Source organism: Anabrus simplex, chromosome 6, assembly GCF_040414725.1.
Source record: "Anabrus simplex isolate iqAnaSimp1 chromosome 6, ASM4041472v1, whole genome shotgun sequence".
In the NCBI taxonomy this organism is placed as follows: domain Eukaryota; kingdom Metazoa; phylum Arthropoda; class Insecta; order Orthoptera; family Tettigoniidae; genus Anabrus; species Anabrus simplex.
This window is the reverse complement of record NC_090270.1, coordinates 173,418,767-173,437,851: the sequence shown is the minus strand read 5'-3', so window position 1 is coordinate 173,437,851 and position 19,085 is coordinate 173,418,767. Positions and strand designations below refer to the sequence as shown.

At 38.1% G+C, this 19,085-nt stretch overlaps 1 protein-coding gene across 1 annotated transcript in view; it reads right to left on the bottom strand.

Moving 5' to 3' along the window:
• Nucleotides 1-19,085, bottom strand: part of Hsp60A (Heat shock protein 60A) — a 107,233-nt gene that overhangs the window by 69,432 nt on the left and 18,716 nt on the right. Inside the window, exon 4 of the mRNA XM_067150065.2 lies at nucleotides 11,395-11,543. Coding sequence (XP_067006166.1) covers nucleotides 11,395-11,543 — 149 coding nt within the window. The remainder of the gene's footprint in view (nucleotides 1-11,394; nucleotides 11,544-19,085) is intronic.

The following is a 19,085-nucleotide window of genomic DNA, read 5'->3' as shown; positions in this document are numbered from 1 at the left end:
GAGACAACATAGGAAATTAAACATTACAATCAATCATAAAACTCATTAACGACACACCTGTTGATATCTGTAAATGTGGCAAGCTTTCCTGTTATTTATTTATTCTTTTCATTGTGGAACTTACGGTAAACAATTATAAAGAATGAGAACCTTCCACCTACCAATGGTTTATTAGTATATGGTTACTAAAACGTGTCTATCTTATTAATATACAGGACCGGTTTCGATCTCTAAATGGGTCATCCTCAGCTGATCGTAGAACATGGCATTATAATGTATAATTAAAGCATCACTGAATCCAACAAAGAATGTCATATGCTATGAATAATGGTATTGTTTAAATGTTCTTTTTCTCTTGGTCTAAAACAATCAAAGTTTATATGACATGTGAAGTGTTACTTAAAACTCTACGTATTCCACTCGTAAACAACAATGTTAAAACAATGTGATATAAAGTTCTTAGAACTTTAAAGTGTTCTATAACATTCTTGTGATGCACAGTAAGACTTTGATCTGTGTTGGTAAAAACATTGGATAACTATGCAGGCTTATTTTTGTAGTATGTTCTAGTACCATATGTTCATGAATGTGGATTGTTGATCATTATGATTGCGTTTGTTCAGTTTATTACAACACTTAAGATTAAAATATCATGTTATCTTATTCCATTTATAGTATCAGCCAAGCTGTCTGGCATTTTATAGGTATGAATGCTCCCTCTTAGTAGTAGCTTTGTTCGTAGTACAGTCAGAAACTGTTACAAACTATCAGACGCACGTGGACATCCAAATTCGCGTTCGTAGTAGTGATCAGACTATTACTACCGTGCTGTACGTACAAGGTTTTCAAACTGTTGGAAACCATCAGCAAATCATTGGAACAATTTCTGATCCTGGACGAAAACTCTTTCAGTCAGCGAGTCAGAATTTTCGCGCGCATACCCAGTGCCATCTAGGTTCGTTCCATAATAGACTTGAGAATTAGGGGAGGGTGGGTAACAGTGAGACACTTATTTTGGATCATCACAGAAGGAAAACAAATTAAGTTGTTTACTTCAAATATGGCACATGCAGTTCTTCAAAGAGTACTCTTCTGTTACCTTTCAGAACAAATATCCTAATCTGTATCAACAAATTACAATAGTGATATACTTGAAGACACATTGTCTCACTCTTCCCCACTGATGGGGTACAATGAGACACAACCGGGGGAACAGTCAGACACGAATGTCAATTAGTGAAAAATCAACCTGAAATGCAAAACAAGACTGCTGTCTCTGTTATTCCTGTCATTTTTGGCACTGGTAATATCATCTTAACGTCAGTTTCAGAAATGGAAGCCACATCAAGAACATCTGGAATAGTAAATTTCCCTGCCCTATTTTTCCTTAAAAGCTAATCTCTAAATCTCCACTTTCATCTTTTCCACTTAAAATCTTGCCAATGTAGTAAAAAAGCTTATTCTTTTGTCTGAATTCTATCAGAACATAATCGTCTACTGAAGGTGCCCTTTCAAGTGCTCCCAATGCCTAGGGATCGATTTGTGGACCTGCATCGTCGTCAGAGTCATCATCTGAAGAATCATCTAATCGAGAAATTTCTTTTTCTTTGCTATCTTCATCAAGAACTAACACTTTCTTGGCTTCATTTCTTCTAGGTTCAGTTTGCCATCATTTTGTTACACCGTTCTTCAATTGCATTTTTCTCTGGTGTGTCAGTTGCGATCATACTTCTTCCTTTTTGCCTTTTCTAAGTTTCCTTTTCTCAGCCTTTGGGTATCCTCTTATTTGTTCTGGGCTTACAAATGCAGTCCTTTCAGAAGAAGGTGGAGGAGATGTACTTTTAGTTTTTGCTGTGAACTGTCATCAAAAGACGATATCCTTCCACCTACCACATTTTCATGTTCAGGCCTTGAAGATGGACCAGGAAGACTTATCGGTGAAAATGGATTAGGCATCAAGTTGCTGCAATTTTCTGGTGTAGTTTGAGGCCGGTCAGTAACAGAACAAGGCAGAAAGTCAAGCTCACTGAAAACATCTCGATCGTACTTCTTGAAAGCTGACATGATGTTACTAGGAATTAATGCATTCTGGCGAGCATATCAAACACGCCGCGACATCATAGATTGAGAAAGTTTTACCTGGATGCTGCATCATCCATGAATCTACTGCGCTATCATAAGCCACAGCGAAAGGCTTGAACACACCAACATCTAATGGTTGCAGCTTATTTGTAGAATGAGGTGGCACTGTCAGCAAAGTTACACCATTGGACTTAGCTAAATTTAGCACTGCAAGAGAAAGATGACTCATGGTTATCAAAAATTAGGAGAGAAGGATAGTCTTTTGAGCTGTGGGAATACTTTATTAAGTGTTTCATAACATGATAGAACAATTCACTGTTCATCCATCCCGAAGGTGTTGCTAATCCCAGGATACCTGGCGGAGCACCAGTGATCATGTACTCCTTAAAATGTACCCTCGGGAATACCATAGCAGGAGGCAGACTATTTCCAGATGCACTCACAATGCAGCATGTGGTTACAAGTGTACCTTTCTCACCGCTTGTGATCTTACTGACTTGTTTGATTCCCCTTTCTGCTATCACCTTTGGTGGTTTCTGGACAGTGACTGTGCTGGTTTTGTCCAGGTTGAAAATCCTTGTTCCATCAGCAAATTTATTTGTCCTGGATAAGACAATGTGAAGATTGTCATAGAAGATCATACAATTATGTTTACTGAAAGAGGTTGCCCTTGACAGACTGCATCCTTCTGGTGTACGGAGGGATAATTCAGGATGGCGTTTAAGAAATCCTATCATCCATTCAATTCCTGCAATCCTATTGGTTTCCCATGTTTTTGGCATTTTGATTTCGTTTTCAACAGCCATTTCATAAGCTAACTTTCGACATTCGATTATTGGCAAACCATAAAACATTTTAGAGCATGTTATTAAATAAGATGAAAGACTAGCCTCTTCATTATCAGTGAAAATTTGATTGATTCTGTAATTTGGAGTCATACAAATAATTTCCCCAGGGTTATCTTTCCTTTTCTTGATATATCTAGCCAGTGTCTGGAATGATAAATAGTATTCTTTTGCAACAGATTTCAAACTCCTCCCTGCTGTAACTTGCTCAACAGCTGTGCTCATCGTCTCACTTGAAAATGTTCCTATCTGAGTTTCTCTCTTTGGATTTCGCGGCATGTTGTTGAGATCTGCAACAATAGAAGCCGTTCAGAATACCTATTCTTGCCTACAAATTATTTAAGAAGCGACATTCAATAATAGTTGCATTACAATTTAACTCCTCTGTTTATGGGGAACAGTGAGACACTGTCTCATTGTTACCCGCTAAGACTTGTCTCACGGTTCCCCATCAGCCATCATATGTATTCCTAATTCCACCATAACATACCTGCATGAACAGATTTAATGTTTCATGAAACCAAAGCTATAGATGGCCCTTTCTATTTGGAAAATTATTTCCAAAATATTCTCGTCAGGAATAGATATATGTACTGCACAAGACACCACGGAAAATATACTTTCTTCACCCTAAGAACACAATGGATCACAAAAGCAAACTTGCAAGAAAGGCAGCCATTTGCAAACAGGATTATGGGTATGGGGTGTGTTTCAAAATGCTACCACAAAAACATCACTTCATAATTATTCTCTGGAAGCGGTTAATTTGAAATGTCTCACTGTTCCCGACCTTCCCCTACTTCACGGCCATGATTAGTTGCTCAAGTAACCTACAAAATAAGTCAAATTTACCAAATATAAAAATAGAACCCCACTTCTGTATTTATGTTTAAGAACACACATTTCAGACTGTTCAGTCAATTAAGTCGTTATCGTGCTGTGTTCATTTTTAAACTTGTAGTTACAAATAAAATCTTAATTCATTTCTAAAACTCACCGAGTGCGAAACATGTTGGTTCTAAACAGGTGATTTCTCCACCCACTTCCGTTCATAGTGGAAATTAGCTCGTCACTTTTCAAACTGTTACCAACTGTGCATGCACATACGGACGATAAATCAAACTTATCACGGATACGTTCCACGAACAAACTTAGTTTTCATGGGACATGTCAGTTATTGCAGTTGTTAGCTTGTCGGTTTGTGCTGTTCAGGAGCAAGTCATTTTAGATAGATTTACAAATGAAACTAACTTATTAGGACGGTAAGATGTACAATATTATAGGGAAGGATCCACCTTTCAATACTCCGTAGTAAAAAGTAGTTACAACCTGTTTAATGAGACCGGTTTCAACACATTTAGAGTGTCATCATCAGCCAATTAGTGAAGATCTTAACAATAACTAACATATTAAACACAGGCAAAATATTAACATTGTATCACATCGTGGCAATTCAGTTAATGTTCAAAACACAATAATCACAGTCAAGAGAGTAAACAGAACATCACTATCTTGCGCCGAAAACAAATATATTTGAAGTTCATAAGCAGATCAAGTATGCACTTATGTAAAGTCGTTGCTAGGCAGGTCTTGTAGGCATTTGTTTCTCCGGCCGAAGAGTAAAAGGTGACGTGAATGAAGTCTTAGGGAAACAGTGCAGGATTTAATTTCGTCAAAATCAAAGTGGATATATAGGTTTTAAAATAATTTAAAACGTTAAAAAAGAATAAAGCCAAATAAAAATATATTAAAAATGGGAAGAAATAATGAAAGAAATACGAGGTTCAACTCTAAACAACTTGCCGTAGTAATTGATAAAGAAATGATAAATAGAGAAAGGGGGTGGGGGACGTTTATTAGAGGGTGGTGATGGTGGTTATTGTTATTAGAGGAAATACAATTGGGCAACAATCCTTTATATAACACTAATTCGAGGAAAAAAAAGGAAGAGAACCGACACTTCGAAAAATGAAGATATCGGTTAAAGGAAGACAAGGGCTACGAAGGGCGTGAAAATGAAAGACTCCCTAGCCCTCGCAAACCTAATAGCATCGGGGTCGGAAAAGAACAAGAGTTCAATAGAATAGACCCCACATATAAAATTTACAATGAAAATAGGGAAAATGACCACACTCAATTACTGTATTTAGACATCTGTTACCAAGCATGAAAATCAGTTAACATATAAAATATACAGGAAACCAATGCAAACATCCAACACAATAAAAATAGATTCCATCCATGCCCACAAGAAAGCAGCCTATCACAGCATGGTATATAGAGCGAACAATATACCTCTATCTCAAGAACTAAAAAAAAATGAACTAAGCCCGATTCACGAAATATCCATCCCATAATTAACATTTTTAAAAGACTCAACTTAAAAATAGTCTACAAAACCACACACAATAATCCCATCATTTTACATATTACTAAATTTGTTTTCAGAGAAAAGTTCACCAAAACATTGGAGGTAAGAAAATGAAAGTTATCTTGTTCGAGGACGATACATGCTTGTGGGGAGGACTGTAAAGAAGACCTTCAAGACCAAACAAATTCCTGGACAGAAGCTGCTAAAAAGTATGGACTCATCTCCAGCCAAGAGAAAAGTGAGGTTATGGTCATTAAGAAATACGGAAAACCAATGAGACACATTGAAATGGAGAAACGACTAGAGATGAACTATCAATTGAAATATCTTGGGAAGTGTTGTCTCTGATACTGGTTCTATTGACAAGGAAATTTCCCCACAGAATTCAGGCAGGTAGTAACTTTTACAAAATAATTAAAGACATAATATGGAACAAGAAAATACCAACAGAATGTAAGTCATATGAAACCAATTAGTACCAATCCTGACCTATGGTTGCAAAACATGGACCATGAGAAATAAAGATGTTAGTAGAATCCAGGCAGCAGAAATGAGATTTGTTCGTAGCATGATCGGTAAAGGGGCCGTTTGGCCGAGGCGGTGAAGGCGTGTTCGGTTCCCCCGGAAGGACATGGGTTCGAATCCCCGCCAGGAAGTCTTAAAATTTAAGAAAAGAGATTTCCACTTCCGAAGGTGCATGTGGCCCTGAGGTTCACTCAGCCTACACCAAAAATGAGTACGTAGAGCTAACCACTCTACCCCATCGCGTGCCGAGGTTAACAATGGTGGAAACCTTCCACTCCTCCAAGGGCCTTCATGGCCTGTATGGAGGCGACTGCTTTGCTTGCATGCATGATCGGTAAAACACGGAGGGACAGAGTCCGTAATGAGGAAATCCGTAGGCAGGCTCAAGTTGTAAGACTGCCGGACAGAATAACAGCATAGAGACTGAGATGGTATTGACATATGTGATGCATGGGAGATAACAGATTACCAAAACAAATGTATGATCTAAAACTTGAAGAGAAAAGACCAAGAGGGCGAGCAAGACTCAGGTACAAGGACATGGTGAAAATTCGACATTCAACAGCGAGGACATACTTTAGAAAGCATCGAAGGAGGTAAGTTCAGGGACCGCAGGTGGTGGAGAAGCCTCGTTCGCCGACCCAACGCTTAAGACGGAACGACGTGGGATATGTATGTACTAAATCTCTTAATGATAAATAGACATTCAGGAGTGTAGCATTATAATAAACATATTAATGGCATAAAACATAACTTTTCGTCCATAAGACAACACATTGAGGATTACAAATTCACCAGCACTGAAAACGATATGCAGATTTTAAGTACAAACCGCAAGGGCCCTTTAGTCAATATATCAGAAGTATGGACCAGTATGCAAATCCAAATTTCAACCTAAATGAAATCACAGATAGAGTAAACATCCTTCTCAATACAGTTATCCCTTTATTTTAAAAACACTTAAAGTTAACAAACAAAACCCAATACACATTAAGGAACACCCAGAAGACTTGCCCCACTCTATCCCACCCCTCTCAATAGGGGCTCCTCTTGCTCCCCCACCGCACAGCCGCAAGCATCAGCCCCAGATGTATGGGGACCAGTGCACGACGTGTTCCCAAACAGCACAAACCAACTAACAATGGCAGTAAGTACATACACACATTTCACAAGTTCAATAGACATTCTAAATTGACAAGATGAAAATACTCATTTTATTTTTCTTTCTGTTCACACAGATAACCGTCATGTCCCATGCAAACAACTATAAAGAGGGAGCACTCGTACCTACAAAATGCCAGACAGTGAGGTTGATACTATAAATGGAATGAGATATTTTAATGTAATATTAAGTGGTGAAATAAACTGAACAAACGCAATTATCAAGATCAACAATCCACATTCGTGAACATACGGTACTAGAACATACTGCACAAATTCGCCTGCATAGTTATCCAATGTGTTTACCAACACAGATCAAAGTTTTAAAACATTGATATCACATTTTAACATGTGTTGTTTATGAGTGGAATAAACAGAGTTGTTAAGTCTCACTCTGCATGTCATAAACTTTGAAGATTGTTTTAGACCAAGAATAGAACACAAAACATATTTCAACAATACTATTATTCATAGAATATGACATTGTTTGATTCAGTGATGCTTTAATTAAATATTATGTTAATGTCATGTTCTACGATCAGCTGAGGATGGATGACCCATTTAGAGGTCGAAACCAATCCTATATATTAATAAGATAGACATGTTTTAGTAACCATATACCAATGAACTATTGATTAGGTGGAAGGCTCTTGTTCTTTATAAATGAGTGTTTTAACCATCAATACGTACATGAAACTAATAGATTGCAAAAGTGGAACTTACGGCACTGTCCGAGCACTTGATAGCATACTTAACCTAAACTGTGGTCTATCTCAAGTGCAGCTGTTCACGTAAATCCTGATGTGACAAATGTACAGAAAAGCATGAAATATACCTGAAAATAAAGGCCTGGCTTTTAAAAGCCACAGTTATACAAAGAATGCTTCCGGTCACTAAGTATTACCACATTTTCTTGCATAACTTATTCCAATATTTTGGGGTCCAAAACTTCTTCGAACGTCCATCACACAGCTTCGGATGAGTTTCAAAACAGATGTCAACTACCCAGGTAGCAGCATTCCTATTGCGAAACCGGGCATTCCAAATACTGGACAACATGCTTGTATCAGCCGGTAGGAAGTACCACTGCACTTGTTCGGTGAGAGAATCAGCACAGAAGTGACTAGTGACGCTCTATTCCACTCTGGTACAAACACATTTAAAGAGTATTTTACGACACTAGGTTGTAAGTTGTACGCAATTTAAGTGCTCGAAACTGTGTGATCCAAGTAGCCCCATCTATGATCCTAATTACCACATATTTTAAAAGTCTTTATAATAGGTGTTTATTTTATATTTTCATGGTAAATTAATAGATTTTTTGCACTATCGCATCATTTCTTGCCCAAAACTACCGAGTACAAGAAAGTATTTTTCGATGATATAGATGTAGATTCCCATAGGGAACCTGACATATTTGTCCCAAATGAGTAAATTTATAATACCAATTTAAATGGGAATAGACATCTAAATCAACTGATGGCCAGGCAGGCATCAATTTTTGGTAATGAGACAAAGTGTCTCAGTGCACTGGCACTGCCGGTGGATCCGAATAGCCTACACAGTGGCCTCCACGGTACGCACTAGCCATGCGTCTTAGTTGGTGTGCTATTTACCAACTGATGAGCCTGACTTAGCACACTAGGGCGAAACGCTGGCAACCAGGAATGAGTTATACCTAAAAGTGTGTTACAATCAGGGAACGGATTTATATGTACTAATAATTATTGAAATATGTACATATATATTTAGTTATTTTTATTGAAATATGGAATTATATATGGACTTAAAAAAATTACACATATAACAATTTCTATTTAATATCAAAGTTCGAAGGAGCTAAGCAAAGTAGATCTACATGCAACATAATGTTGCATTTCTCATTTTAATATATTGAAAGAACACACAATCCTTTATTCTCAATTAACAAAACAATGCATTACAAAATGTTCTTTTAAGTGCTGGAAAGTGAATCATCTCCTATTATCTCTAAGGATAGATTTATATTGAGTGAAACTGCGTACAACATTGGAAGAGGTAATGGGGGCATAATTCACTTTCACAATATCTGCTGGGGTTAAATCCAATGATAATTTTACACTTAAATCTCCACACAGCATTGCAGAAACCTTTGTCATTTCTTCATATCCAGGGTTCTTTGAAAGTACAGGGGTCATCTTCATGTTTGCTACATCTGCAACTTTACCTGTACCACGATTTAGTTGTTCCACAGTTTTATTCCCAATTTCACAACTTTCAGAAAGTGAGATGCGGGTTTTGGAGCCTTTTCAGTGTTTTTGTGATGCATGAAAAATTATCCTGAATGTAACAAGTCATTTCTCACACTTGTATCGCAGACAACTGTTTTTGCGGCTTCAAGTGAGGCTGCATCTTCAGAGTCCACAGCATGCAGAATGTTCTTAATACAGTCTATATATTCAACCGCTTGCAGCCACGTACCCCACCTAGTTAGAATCGGCTTAGGCGGCAATGGAATCTCTGGGTACATTTCTTTCAAAAGATGAACTCTTCTGTGGGCTTTAAGAAAAACATTTTTCACTGAGTAAATCAATAAATCTACTTTGGGGTAACTGCCTCTTATCACTTCTGCCACACGATGAAAGGCATGTGCTACACATGTTAAATGAGTCACCTTAGGATATACAACACATAATGCTTCTCCGGCTTATATCATATAAGGTGCGGCATCGCTAATAAAAAGTAACATTTTATTATACTTAACACCCTGTGGCCAGGGGATACCCATAGCCTCATTGAACAGTTTTGCTATAGTTTTGTTATTGCACTTTTCTAGAACATCACAGTGTAAGAGAATCGATTTACAATAATCTTTGCTTAAACCAATGATTACGTTGCCAATTAGCCTGCCTTCTTTGTTGTCTCATCAATGGAAACCCAAATTGGACCGTCTTTAATCTCTTGCCTTATCTTCCGAACAGTTTCATCGTATATGGCTGAACAGTACGTTTTTCTGAACGTTGACTCATCCGGGATAGATCGTTTAGTACATTTCTCGAGGAATTCCCCGAAGCACTGATTATTCAGTTTGAAGAGAGGTATGTCAGCAGAGATGAGAGCACGGCAGAGATCGGTGTTGAACTCTGGAAGTTGCTGGTTGTGTTGGAAACAACTGTCTCTGCTTGGAATCTCGTTGTTTGTTAGCCTGGTGTTTACTGGTTGAAACGTGCTGTTGCACAAGGAACCTTTGAGTAGATGTCACTGTACAATGACAAATTACAAAATATCTTACTGTCAGTTGATAAACCACCTTCTTTAAATTCTGATACGTAACTTTCCAATTTTAAACTGGTTAACTGAGCTACTTTAGGCATATTGCAACAACGTTAATGTCTTCAATGAATATCACTATACAACTGCACACACTTAACGTACAAGAACACTATGATCCGTCTCACTGCTAATTCAAACTGAATGACTGGTAGTGAACTAGATGGAGTTATGAAGCAATAAAAGGGAATGCCCGAATTACGAACTAATCTGGAAACCACTAGCACATCCACAAGATCACAGATTCAAACCTTGATATTTTTGAAAGGTAGAAATCTGTCCACTTGGCCCTCCATGTTTGTGCGATAACTCCTAATAGGAGATATCTAATGACGTTTGGTGCTAAGATGCAAAAAACTATCTTGTACTCAATACATTACCTAACATTCTAGTTTTGCTGGAATCTGATTAAGAGTATGAACATCAATCTTAACAAATAGGTACCCTAAGTGGTCTAAAGTAAGAGTGCACATGGGAGTTAAGGCAAATGTAATTATAACAAGTATTCTTAACCAAAGGTCAATGGTAAATATGCTAAATTTTAATGTATTCTCTCTGGTTCACTTTGTTGCACCGTTACCAAGATGTTTGTCACCATTTCCCAGACCAGTGTTCTCCAATGAGGAGTGCAGAATACGTAATTCTTAAAAGAAATGCCCAACTTCCAAATAACTACAGCAGAACATCAAAATTCAAAAGAAATCCTGCACGAGATACAAAATCCTTTCATAAAGAAACATGGTTTTGATCCGGAACATCTGATCCAAAAATCATGCAAAGTAAGAATTTCAAAAGCAATAAGAATCAATTGTTGCAAATATCACAGCAAGTGAAACTAGTTTAGTATTTGATGTGTCGTTTGACTACGAAAATTTTTCAGCAGGTTAACAATTCTGGCACATTTTTTTTTTCATTTTACCATATAGCAAAAATAACAATACTGCATGTAAATCTCCCATATATCATTCCAGGCACCAGCAGGGTAAGATTCACATACACATTTAGCACTACAAAAACTACAGAAAATGAGCCCTATTTTGTGAAAATCTGGTAAGTCGTGATATGCAAATCATTAAATAGCCATGTGTTGCAAGATCGTACCTTCTTCATAGCATCTGAAATCAGGTCCCCAACTTGACGATCTCCATTAGCTGAAATAGTAGCAACCTGGGCAATTTCTTCAGGCGTAGTCACAGTTTTGGAGAGGATTTTCAAGCTTTCTTTAACTGCATCAACAGCCATCATGACACCTGAATGAAACAATGAAGGTAAAAAAATGTTTCAGCACCTATCTAAAGATCATACTAATTTTTTCTGAAGAGACATTCTGATTATTGTGCGTTGCTATATTATATCACTAGATCTTAAATCAAACTTCTTATTTCCTGTGGTTTTTAGTTCTTATTCCCTTGTCAAGATTTTAGATATTTTCAGGGTTAACGCTTACGCTTATTATCATAATTACATCATCATATGGCACTTACAACATAATGTGTAAAAATATACAATGAACATATAAATTAAAATATAGAAGTAATAAAACTAGAATGTCCAGCTTCAACAACCAGTCCACTGCACTAGGTGTCAATTCATACAGAGCCCATAACTCTCTTTAAATACTGACAGTGGACAGCTCTCAACATGAAGCGATGTCTGGTTCTCAGCACCACACTCACACACAGCACTTTCACAATATCCCCCCCCCCCCCTTTTCATCATATATCAGCACCTGCTGCGACCTGTTCTGAAATTTTCGAGTTTTGACCACTCATGTCGAGGAACATCGAAACCTGATACTTTCTTCCTTGGGTCTTTAATCAGAGGTAAGATAAGGGTTATTCTGCCTGAAGGCAGGTCCGAACCTCCGCAGATGTGTACCTGAGCCGGAGTTTACGTGCGGTAGGGTGGACAGTTCCTTTCCGCTCCAACAGCACGTGGCAACCCATCCAACTCCTGACTACGCCCAATGTTGCTCAACTTTGGAGATCTCACGGGATCCGGTGTTTCAACACTGCTACGGCCGTTGGCTTTAATCAGAAAGGCGTTGGTGTGGTGGATGGACATTACTCCCATCGCTGTCTCCATTCTGCTGTTACACAGAATTTTTCATGAGTGCAGATCAGTCCAGACTGGATTCCAGGATTTTATCACAGGTGGAACTCTTAAGGCATTGAACAAGAGCTTATGTGTGCAAAGGTGTTCTTGAGCAACTGTACTTACGCCGCTTTTCTCCTCAGACCTGGACGAGCAACGTTTACCAAAACAGGCAGCCCCTGAGTAGGAGTGGACCTCACTGTACCAGTAACAACTCATGGTTTCATTGAGCTGTATGTCAATCTTGCTCAAATGTGCACTGTTTTCCCACCCAGGAGTGGAGTACTCACCACCCGAATATGCTAGAGAAAGTGAAGCAAGTGCGAAGAGTCTTTGCATCTGCACCCCAATAGCTGCCCTGCAGTTTATGCAGCAGATTTATTCTAGTACTAAGCTTCGACAGATTCAAGCAATGCTGTTTGAACAAGGATCGATCCAGTGTGACACCCAGAAATTTTGGGAAGAAGTTGTGGGAGACTTCTGTTGCGTTAAAAATTACATGTAGCTTCCGATTAGCTTCGATGTTATGCAAGTGGAATGATGTTACTTCCATTTTACTAGATTTCGCTGGAGTCTCCATTTGTGAAAATAGTCACACATGGTAGCTACAGTAGGTCCTCTAAGTATATCCTCAGTGTGCCAAATCTGTACTCTGAGTAAATACAGATCGCCTGCAAACTTTCTTTGAAGTTGTTCTTGGCAGGTTATGGATGTAAAGATTGAAAGGGAAGGGGCCTTAAGAGCAATTTTGCTATTCTGAACATTTTGTTAAACAGGCATTCCGTTACATCACATTGTACTGCAGCATTACAGTGAAACTCGTTTTTTTCACACACAGTTGTACATACAATCACGCTAGATTATCCCTTCTTGTTGACAGTGGTGTTGCATGCATGTCTTATCGGGGTTTGATCTTCATTGCAAATTTGAGAAGAGTTAATTTTTTAATTCCACATTCCTATCACATCAACAAATTATTAAGCAAGTTAATTTAAAACTCCACCTAATAGATTCTTTATTCTTGCCTTTTGGCCAAATTATAAAAACATCATCATATACAGGACATGTTTCGACCACTTAGTGTGTCATTTTCAGCTGTCTTTAAAATAGCATAGATGAAACAATTTGATCAGTAAGTACATTAAGATCTTAAATTACTTTCCCATAGGAACTTATGCTGCTTAAAGCTCTTGAAATTTGGGAAGGGGGAAGTTGGGAATAAGTGGGGGGGATTTTTATTCATTTATTACGCCTTTGTAGGTGGCGAAGTAGGGCTCTTGGCCCTCTCTCACACTTAACCACTGTAGTGATACATCATTGGGTGCAGAGTTTGAGTACACAATATTATATAGTAAATGATAACCTACACAAAAATATGTTACACTTTTCTAACTCACATTCATTCGATCTTCCAGTCATACAAGTTAGTCAGCTGCATTCAGCAGGTAGTCTCGGCAAGCAGTCTTAAATTTAAGTAATGAGGTGGAATGTCTGACAATGACAGGCAGGGAATTCCAAAGTCTAGAACCAGCCACAACAAAGGAATTGTTTTACATTAGGGTGGGCCGAAAAAACTTAATTCTTTTTTCCAAGTCGCAATACCGCGGAAAAGTTGCGAATTGGGGGAGAATAAAACGGGGTAAAAAAAGAAACAAAATAGGTTCGTTTGTTCCGGTCTTGCACGTGCTCAAAAGTTTGCTAAAATTTGGGGAAAAAACTTATATTTTTACGATAATTTTCTACCTTGCTTAACTTGTCAATATTTAAATGTAATAGCTCTAGTCGACTTGAACCAATATGATTTAGAAAAAAGAATGGTTTAAATCGGTTAAGGTCTTTTGCTCGCACAACAGCAGTCAAATCTAACAAATTCTCGTGATCGTAACTCGCTTAGGTCAAAGACCCTGACGCTCCACCCACGTACCACTCTCGCCATCATGCCGCACCAATGTTTCAGTCTGCACTTATCCCTCGTGTTTGATGTGCGTTTCATTCACTCTTCCAGTTACTGCTGTTGCATTTGTATCTACTGTATTTCGATGTTTGTTTTGTGCTATGAATTTTTTGTAACTTTGTGACTCAACGGTGGTGTACTATGGCTGTACCTAAGAAACTCATCACAAGACAGGTATTTGATTGCCCTCTATTTGGTGCACCTAAACTTCATCGAACAAGCTTCCTATCTGAGGACGTGATTCGGTGTTAACAGAAGAGATACCACTTGGTGCTTTAATAATAAGAGCGTCAGTTTTTCACATGTTGCCAGTACAGTAGGTAACAAAATAATTGGTTTGTATCAGAAAGCATCCATCCAAACGGTTACAGATAAGAGAATTGTGCAACCTATAGAAGCGTTGCATGATAATCATTTACTCTGGATAAGAATAAAGATACATTTAAGTAGAAAATTGACGAATTTAAGCAAAAATGGTCATAGCTTTTTGACGTTGCGGCTTGCAAATGCCCTACTGTTGTTAACTGCATTTGTAACAAAACCTCTGATTTATGTATATGCGATATAACTTAACTGTGTTTGTGCAAAATCAAACAAAATACCTGCTATTGAGCTAAGATTTGTTTACTTATTACGAGCACATGGAATAGGAAAAATTGGACTGTTGGACGTGTCTGAAACAAAGAAACGTATTCAATCATCGGAAAGAAGATCGTGTGACAGCCATTTAACTCTGGATGATGAATCTGAATCTCATCTATTACAAATCCAATTAACAATGGAGCATTTGCAAGCCGCTACGTCAAAAATCAATGATCATTTTCGCTTAAACGAATCTTTATTCTGATCCGGAGTAAATTATTTTCGAATGTTGTAATATTTATCATGCAACGATTTTATAAGCTGCACAATTCTCTTATCTGTAACTGTTTGGATGGATGCTTTCTGATACAAACCAATTATTTGGTTAGCTACTGTACTGGCAATGTGTGAAAAACTGACTCTCTTATTATTAAAGTGCCAAGTGGTATCTCTCCTGTGAACAACACCGAATCACGTCCTCACAAGTAGGAAGCTTGTTCAATGAAAAGTCTAAGTGCACCAAATACCTGTCTTGTGATGAGTTTCTTAGGTTCAGCCATTGTATACCACCGTTAAGTCACAAAGTTACACAAAAATGTCATAACACAAAAACATTGAAATACAGTAAATGTAAATGCCACAATAGTAACTGGAAGAGCTAATGAAACACACATCAAACACGAGGGATAAGTGCAGACTGACAACATTGGCACGGCGTGGTGAGGAGAGTGGTAGGTGGGCGGAGCGTCAGGGTCTTTAACCCGAGCGAGTTACGACGAGCGCGAGAATTTGTTAGACTTGACGGCTCCTGCGCGAGCGAAAGACCTAAACCGATTTAAACCATTCTTTTTTTCTAAATCACTATTTGTTCGAGTAAGAGTCGACTACAGCTATTACATTTAAATATTGACAAGTTAAGCAAGGTAGAAAATTATCGTAAAAATATACATTTTCCCCGAATTTTGGCAAACTTTGGAGCATGTGCGCGACCGGAAGAAATGAACCTATTTTGTTTCTTTTTTGCCCCGTTTTATTCTCCCCAATTTGCAACTTTTCCGCGGTATTACGACTTCGAAAAAAGAATTAAGAGTTTTTTCGGCCCGCCCTATTTTACATAGAGGATAAGTGAATAGGAATAGAAAGAGAGGAACCAGAGCGGGTATTACTGCTGTGAAAGGAGGACAAATACTTAAGCTGGGACGAAATGTATAGGGGTCTGTCTTCAGAGAGCAGTCTGTATATATGTATCAGTATGCGATACGTTCGTCGTTTGTCAGGTTTCAGCCATGAAATAGTGTGATAGTATGGGGTGATATGTGTATCGTAACTCAGACTGTAAATGAATCTAAGGCAACAATTAAGCGCTCGCTGAAGTTTTTAACTCTATTCTTTTGTTGCGTCTACCAGAATGAAGTCACAGTAGTCGAGGACAAGAAACACTAGCGTTTGTATAAGTTTGACTCTCACGTTACAAGGTAATATCGCTGTTTCTTTTAACCGAATGAAGTATCTAATTTTTTTAAACACACATTCTTAATATATTAAGACCAATTTCAAGTTTCGTTCATTGTCACTGCAAGATTTCTCACAGTTTGGCTGAATGGAATAACTACCTTTCAGTATAACTGGAGGAATAGTTATGTATCTCAGTGTGGCCAGCAATTTTTGAGAGCCAATAATGATTGCTTGTGTCCTGGAGGGGTTGAGGAGGGAATTTTTCAAGGAGTAAGCATTAAGTCGCTGAAGGTCAGCACTGATGCCTGTTATGGCACGAGCCAAATCAGAGATTTTAGAGCGACAGTAAATTTGTAAGCCGTCCGCATAAAGAGGGTAGCTACAATTCTTTAACTTATATGAAATGTCGTTTATGTACAAAATAAAGAGCAACGGGCCTAAAACACTACCCTGCGGTGTGCCTTCCTTCCTGGTTAGCCAGTGAGAGGTTTGATCAAGGGTGAAACTTTGTTGCGCACGATTTTTGAGGTACGATGAAAAGAAATTAATAGTTTGTTGATTGAAGAAGTAAGATTGCATCTTGTTTAATAGTGTCTGGATATTTATAGTCTCAAATGCACTACAGAAATCAAGGAGAGTAAGTATTGTCACCAGTCTTTGGTCCATTGCATGTTGTATGTCAGCCACTTTGAGCAGGGCACTTGCTGTGCTGTGTCCCTTCTTGAAGCCAGATTGCAATGGATCTAGGAGAGAATGGTTGTTTAAGTATTCCAACACCTGCTCATGAACCAGACGCTCGAGTGCTTTGGAAATCGCTGGCAAGATAGAAATTAGTCTGTAGTCGGATGGTAGGGAGGGGTCAGGTTTGGACACAGGGTAACATTAGCTAGTTTCCATAGTGAAGGAAAGGTTCCGTTTTTAAGGCAGTAGTTAAAAATGTGGGTAATAATTTGTAAAACAGCACCAATAATGTTGTGTAAGAAAGTTATAGGGATATCATCCACTCTTCTGGCTATTGATTTGATAGAATATAATATTTTAACTTCATTAGCAGTAACAGGGTGGAATCTAAAATGTTGTTGGTCAGGTAAAGGGTTCATAACGGAGTTGGGTACTGAGTTTGGGGAATCGAGTACATTAGGGGGTCTTCAGTATAAAAACTCATTTAACGTATCGAGTGGTATGACTAGCACACGAGGTTGTTGCTGAGGTTTCCCTATGCCTAAGGAACGAAGCGTGTTCCAAGCACTGCTAGAATTCATGTTTGCAGTCATGTTTTGCAAGTAAGTAAATTTACGGTTTCTAATGAACTGTAACTATTTCTAAGGACCCGATAATTTTCAAAGTCACTTTGGTCACGAGTTCGTTTAAAGCGTCAGTAAAGTGCATCACGGTGGGCCATCATGTTTTTAATGATATTTAGCTAGGGGCAAGATGGGCGAGTAACTTATCTGTCGCTTAGGGGCGTCTATAGGAGTATGTCATTCCAGGGTAGATTGTAAGCGTCGTGTCTTAACTCGACCATATCAAAGCCTTTTGTGTTTCTGGAAATAACATTTAGATTTAGGCATTCGGAGGGAGTAGGATAGGTAGATAAGATCACAAGTAGAGATGGCTGCGACTGGAACCTGGCCGTGAGTTATAACTTGCGCACGCACACACACACTTACAAAAAACATGAATGATGTGGTGTGTAAAAAGGTACTTAAATTACAGTTTGCACCTACCGTAATATTAAAAAACATTTTCTAATTGAACATATTGAAAAATCTTAAAACGTTTGTAATTAGGCACTTTTTAAAAAACACTAGGTGCCTTTATCTTATGTTAAAATCAATGTGTATAACAGTCTTCAAGTTTCTTATTGACTGTTGTGTTGATTATCTATCTTTAACCCTAGAACTGCGGACCGTCTTTCTGGAAGACGGTGCACTGTTTTGTCAGGTGCGATCGTCTTTCTGAGAGACGGTGTCGTTCTTCCGCCGGAGGTTTATAATTGGTCACCAGATGGCTATAATATAGATACCAGCTGAATACTTATACTTTTATCTTCAATATTGAAAGCCTTTGAAACACAAACATCGGTCTGGACAAGTTTATTTAGCTGTAGAAGTGAAAGTACTTTCACATATTCTTAGAATCAAGACGGCAGCCCGCTTTGACGATTCTGAAATCAAGCGCTCGATTTTCGAAGATCTTAGTGACAATACTGATGGTGACAGTGGTTATTGCTGTAATTCCGACGAGAAAATTATTCCTGAAAATAGTGAAAGTGACAGCGAAGTACAAGGTACCTCGGAAGTAATGGGAATTTCCGATGACCGAAATGATGTTCAAGTCTGTGCAGGTTATGTTATTATTGGCAGTACGTCAATATTTGAAGAAACCAGCGAAGAGATAAGTGTGAACTGTTGATATTTTTGCAGATTGTTACGAGGAATTTGATCACAACACAGGAAAGAAGAAATTGACCTAAGAAAACTAAGATAAGCTGTACGTTCAAAATTTGTGAAAAGAACTAAAAATTTGTTTCGATGAAAATTTGAGTTTTATTTTGCAAACGAAATGAAAAGTGGATAACTGTGGAGGAATACGTAAGAAAATACTTGTTCATTTCACAAATAAATTATCTATCACAAATTCCTTTATTTCAGCAAAATATTTCCAACAGTTTCCTTTGTCAAAAAAAAAATTTTTAATTGCATTT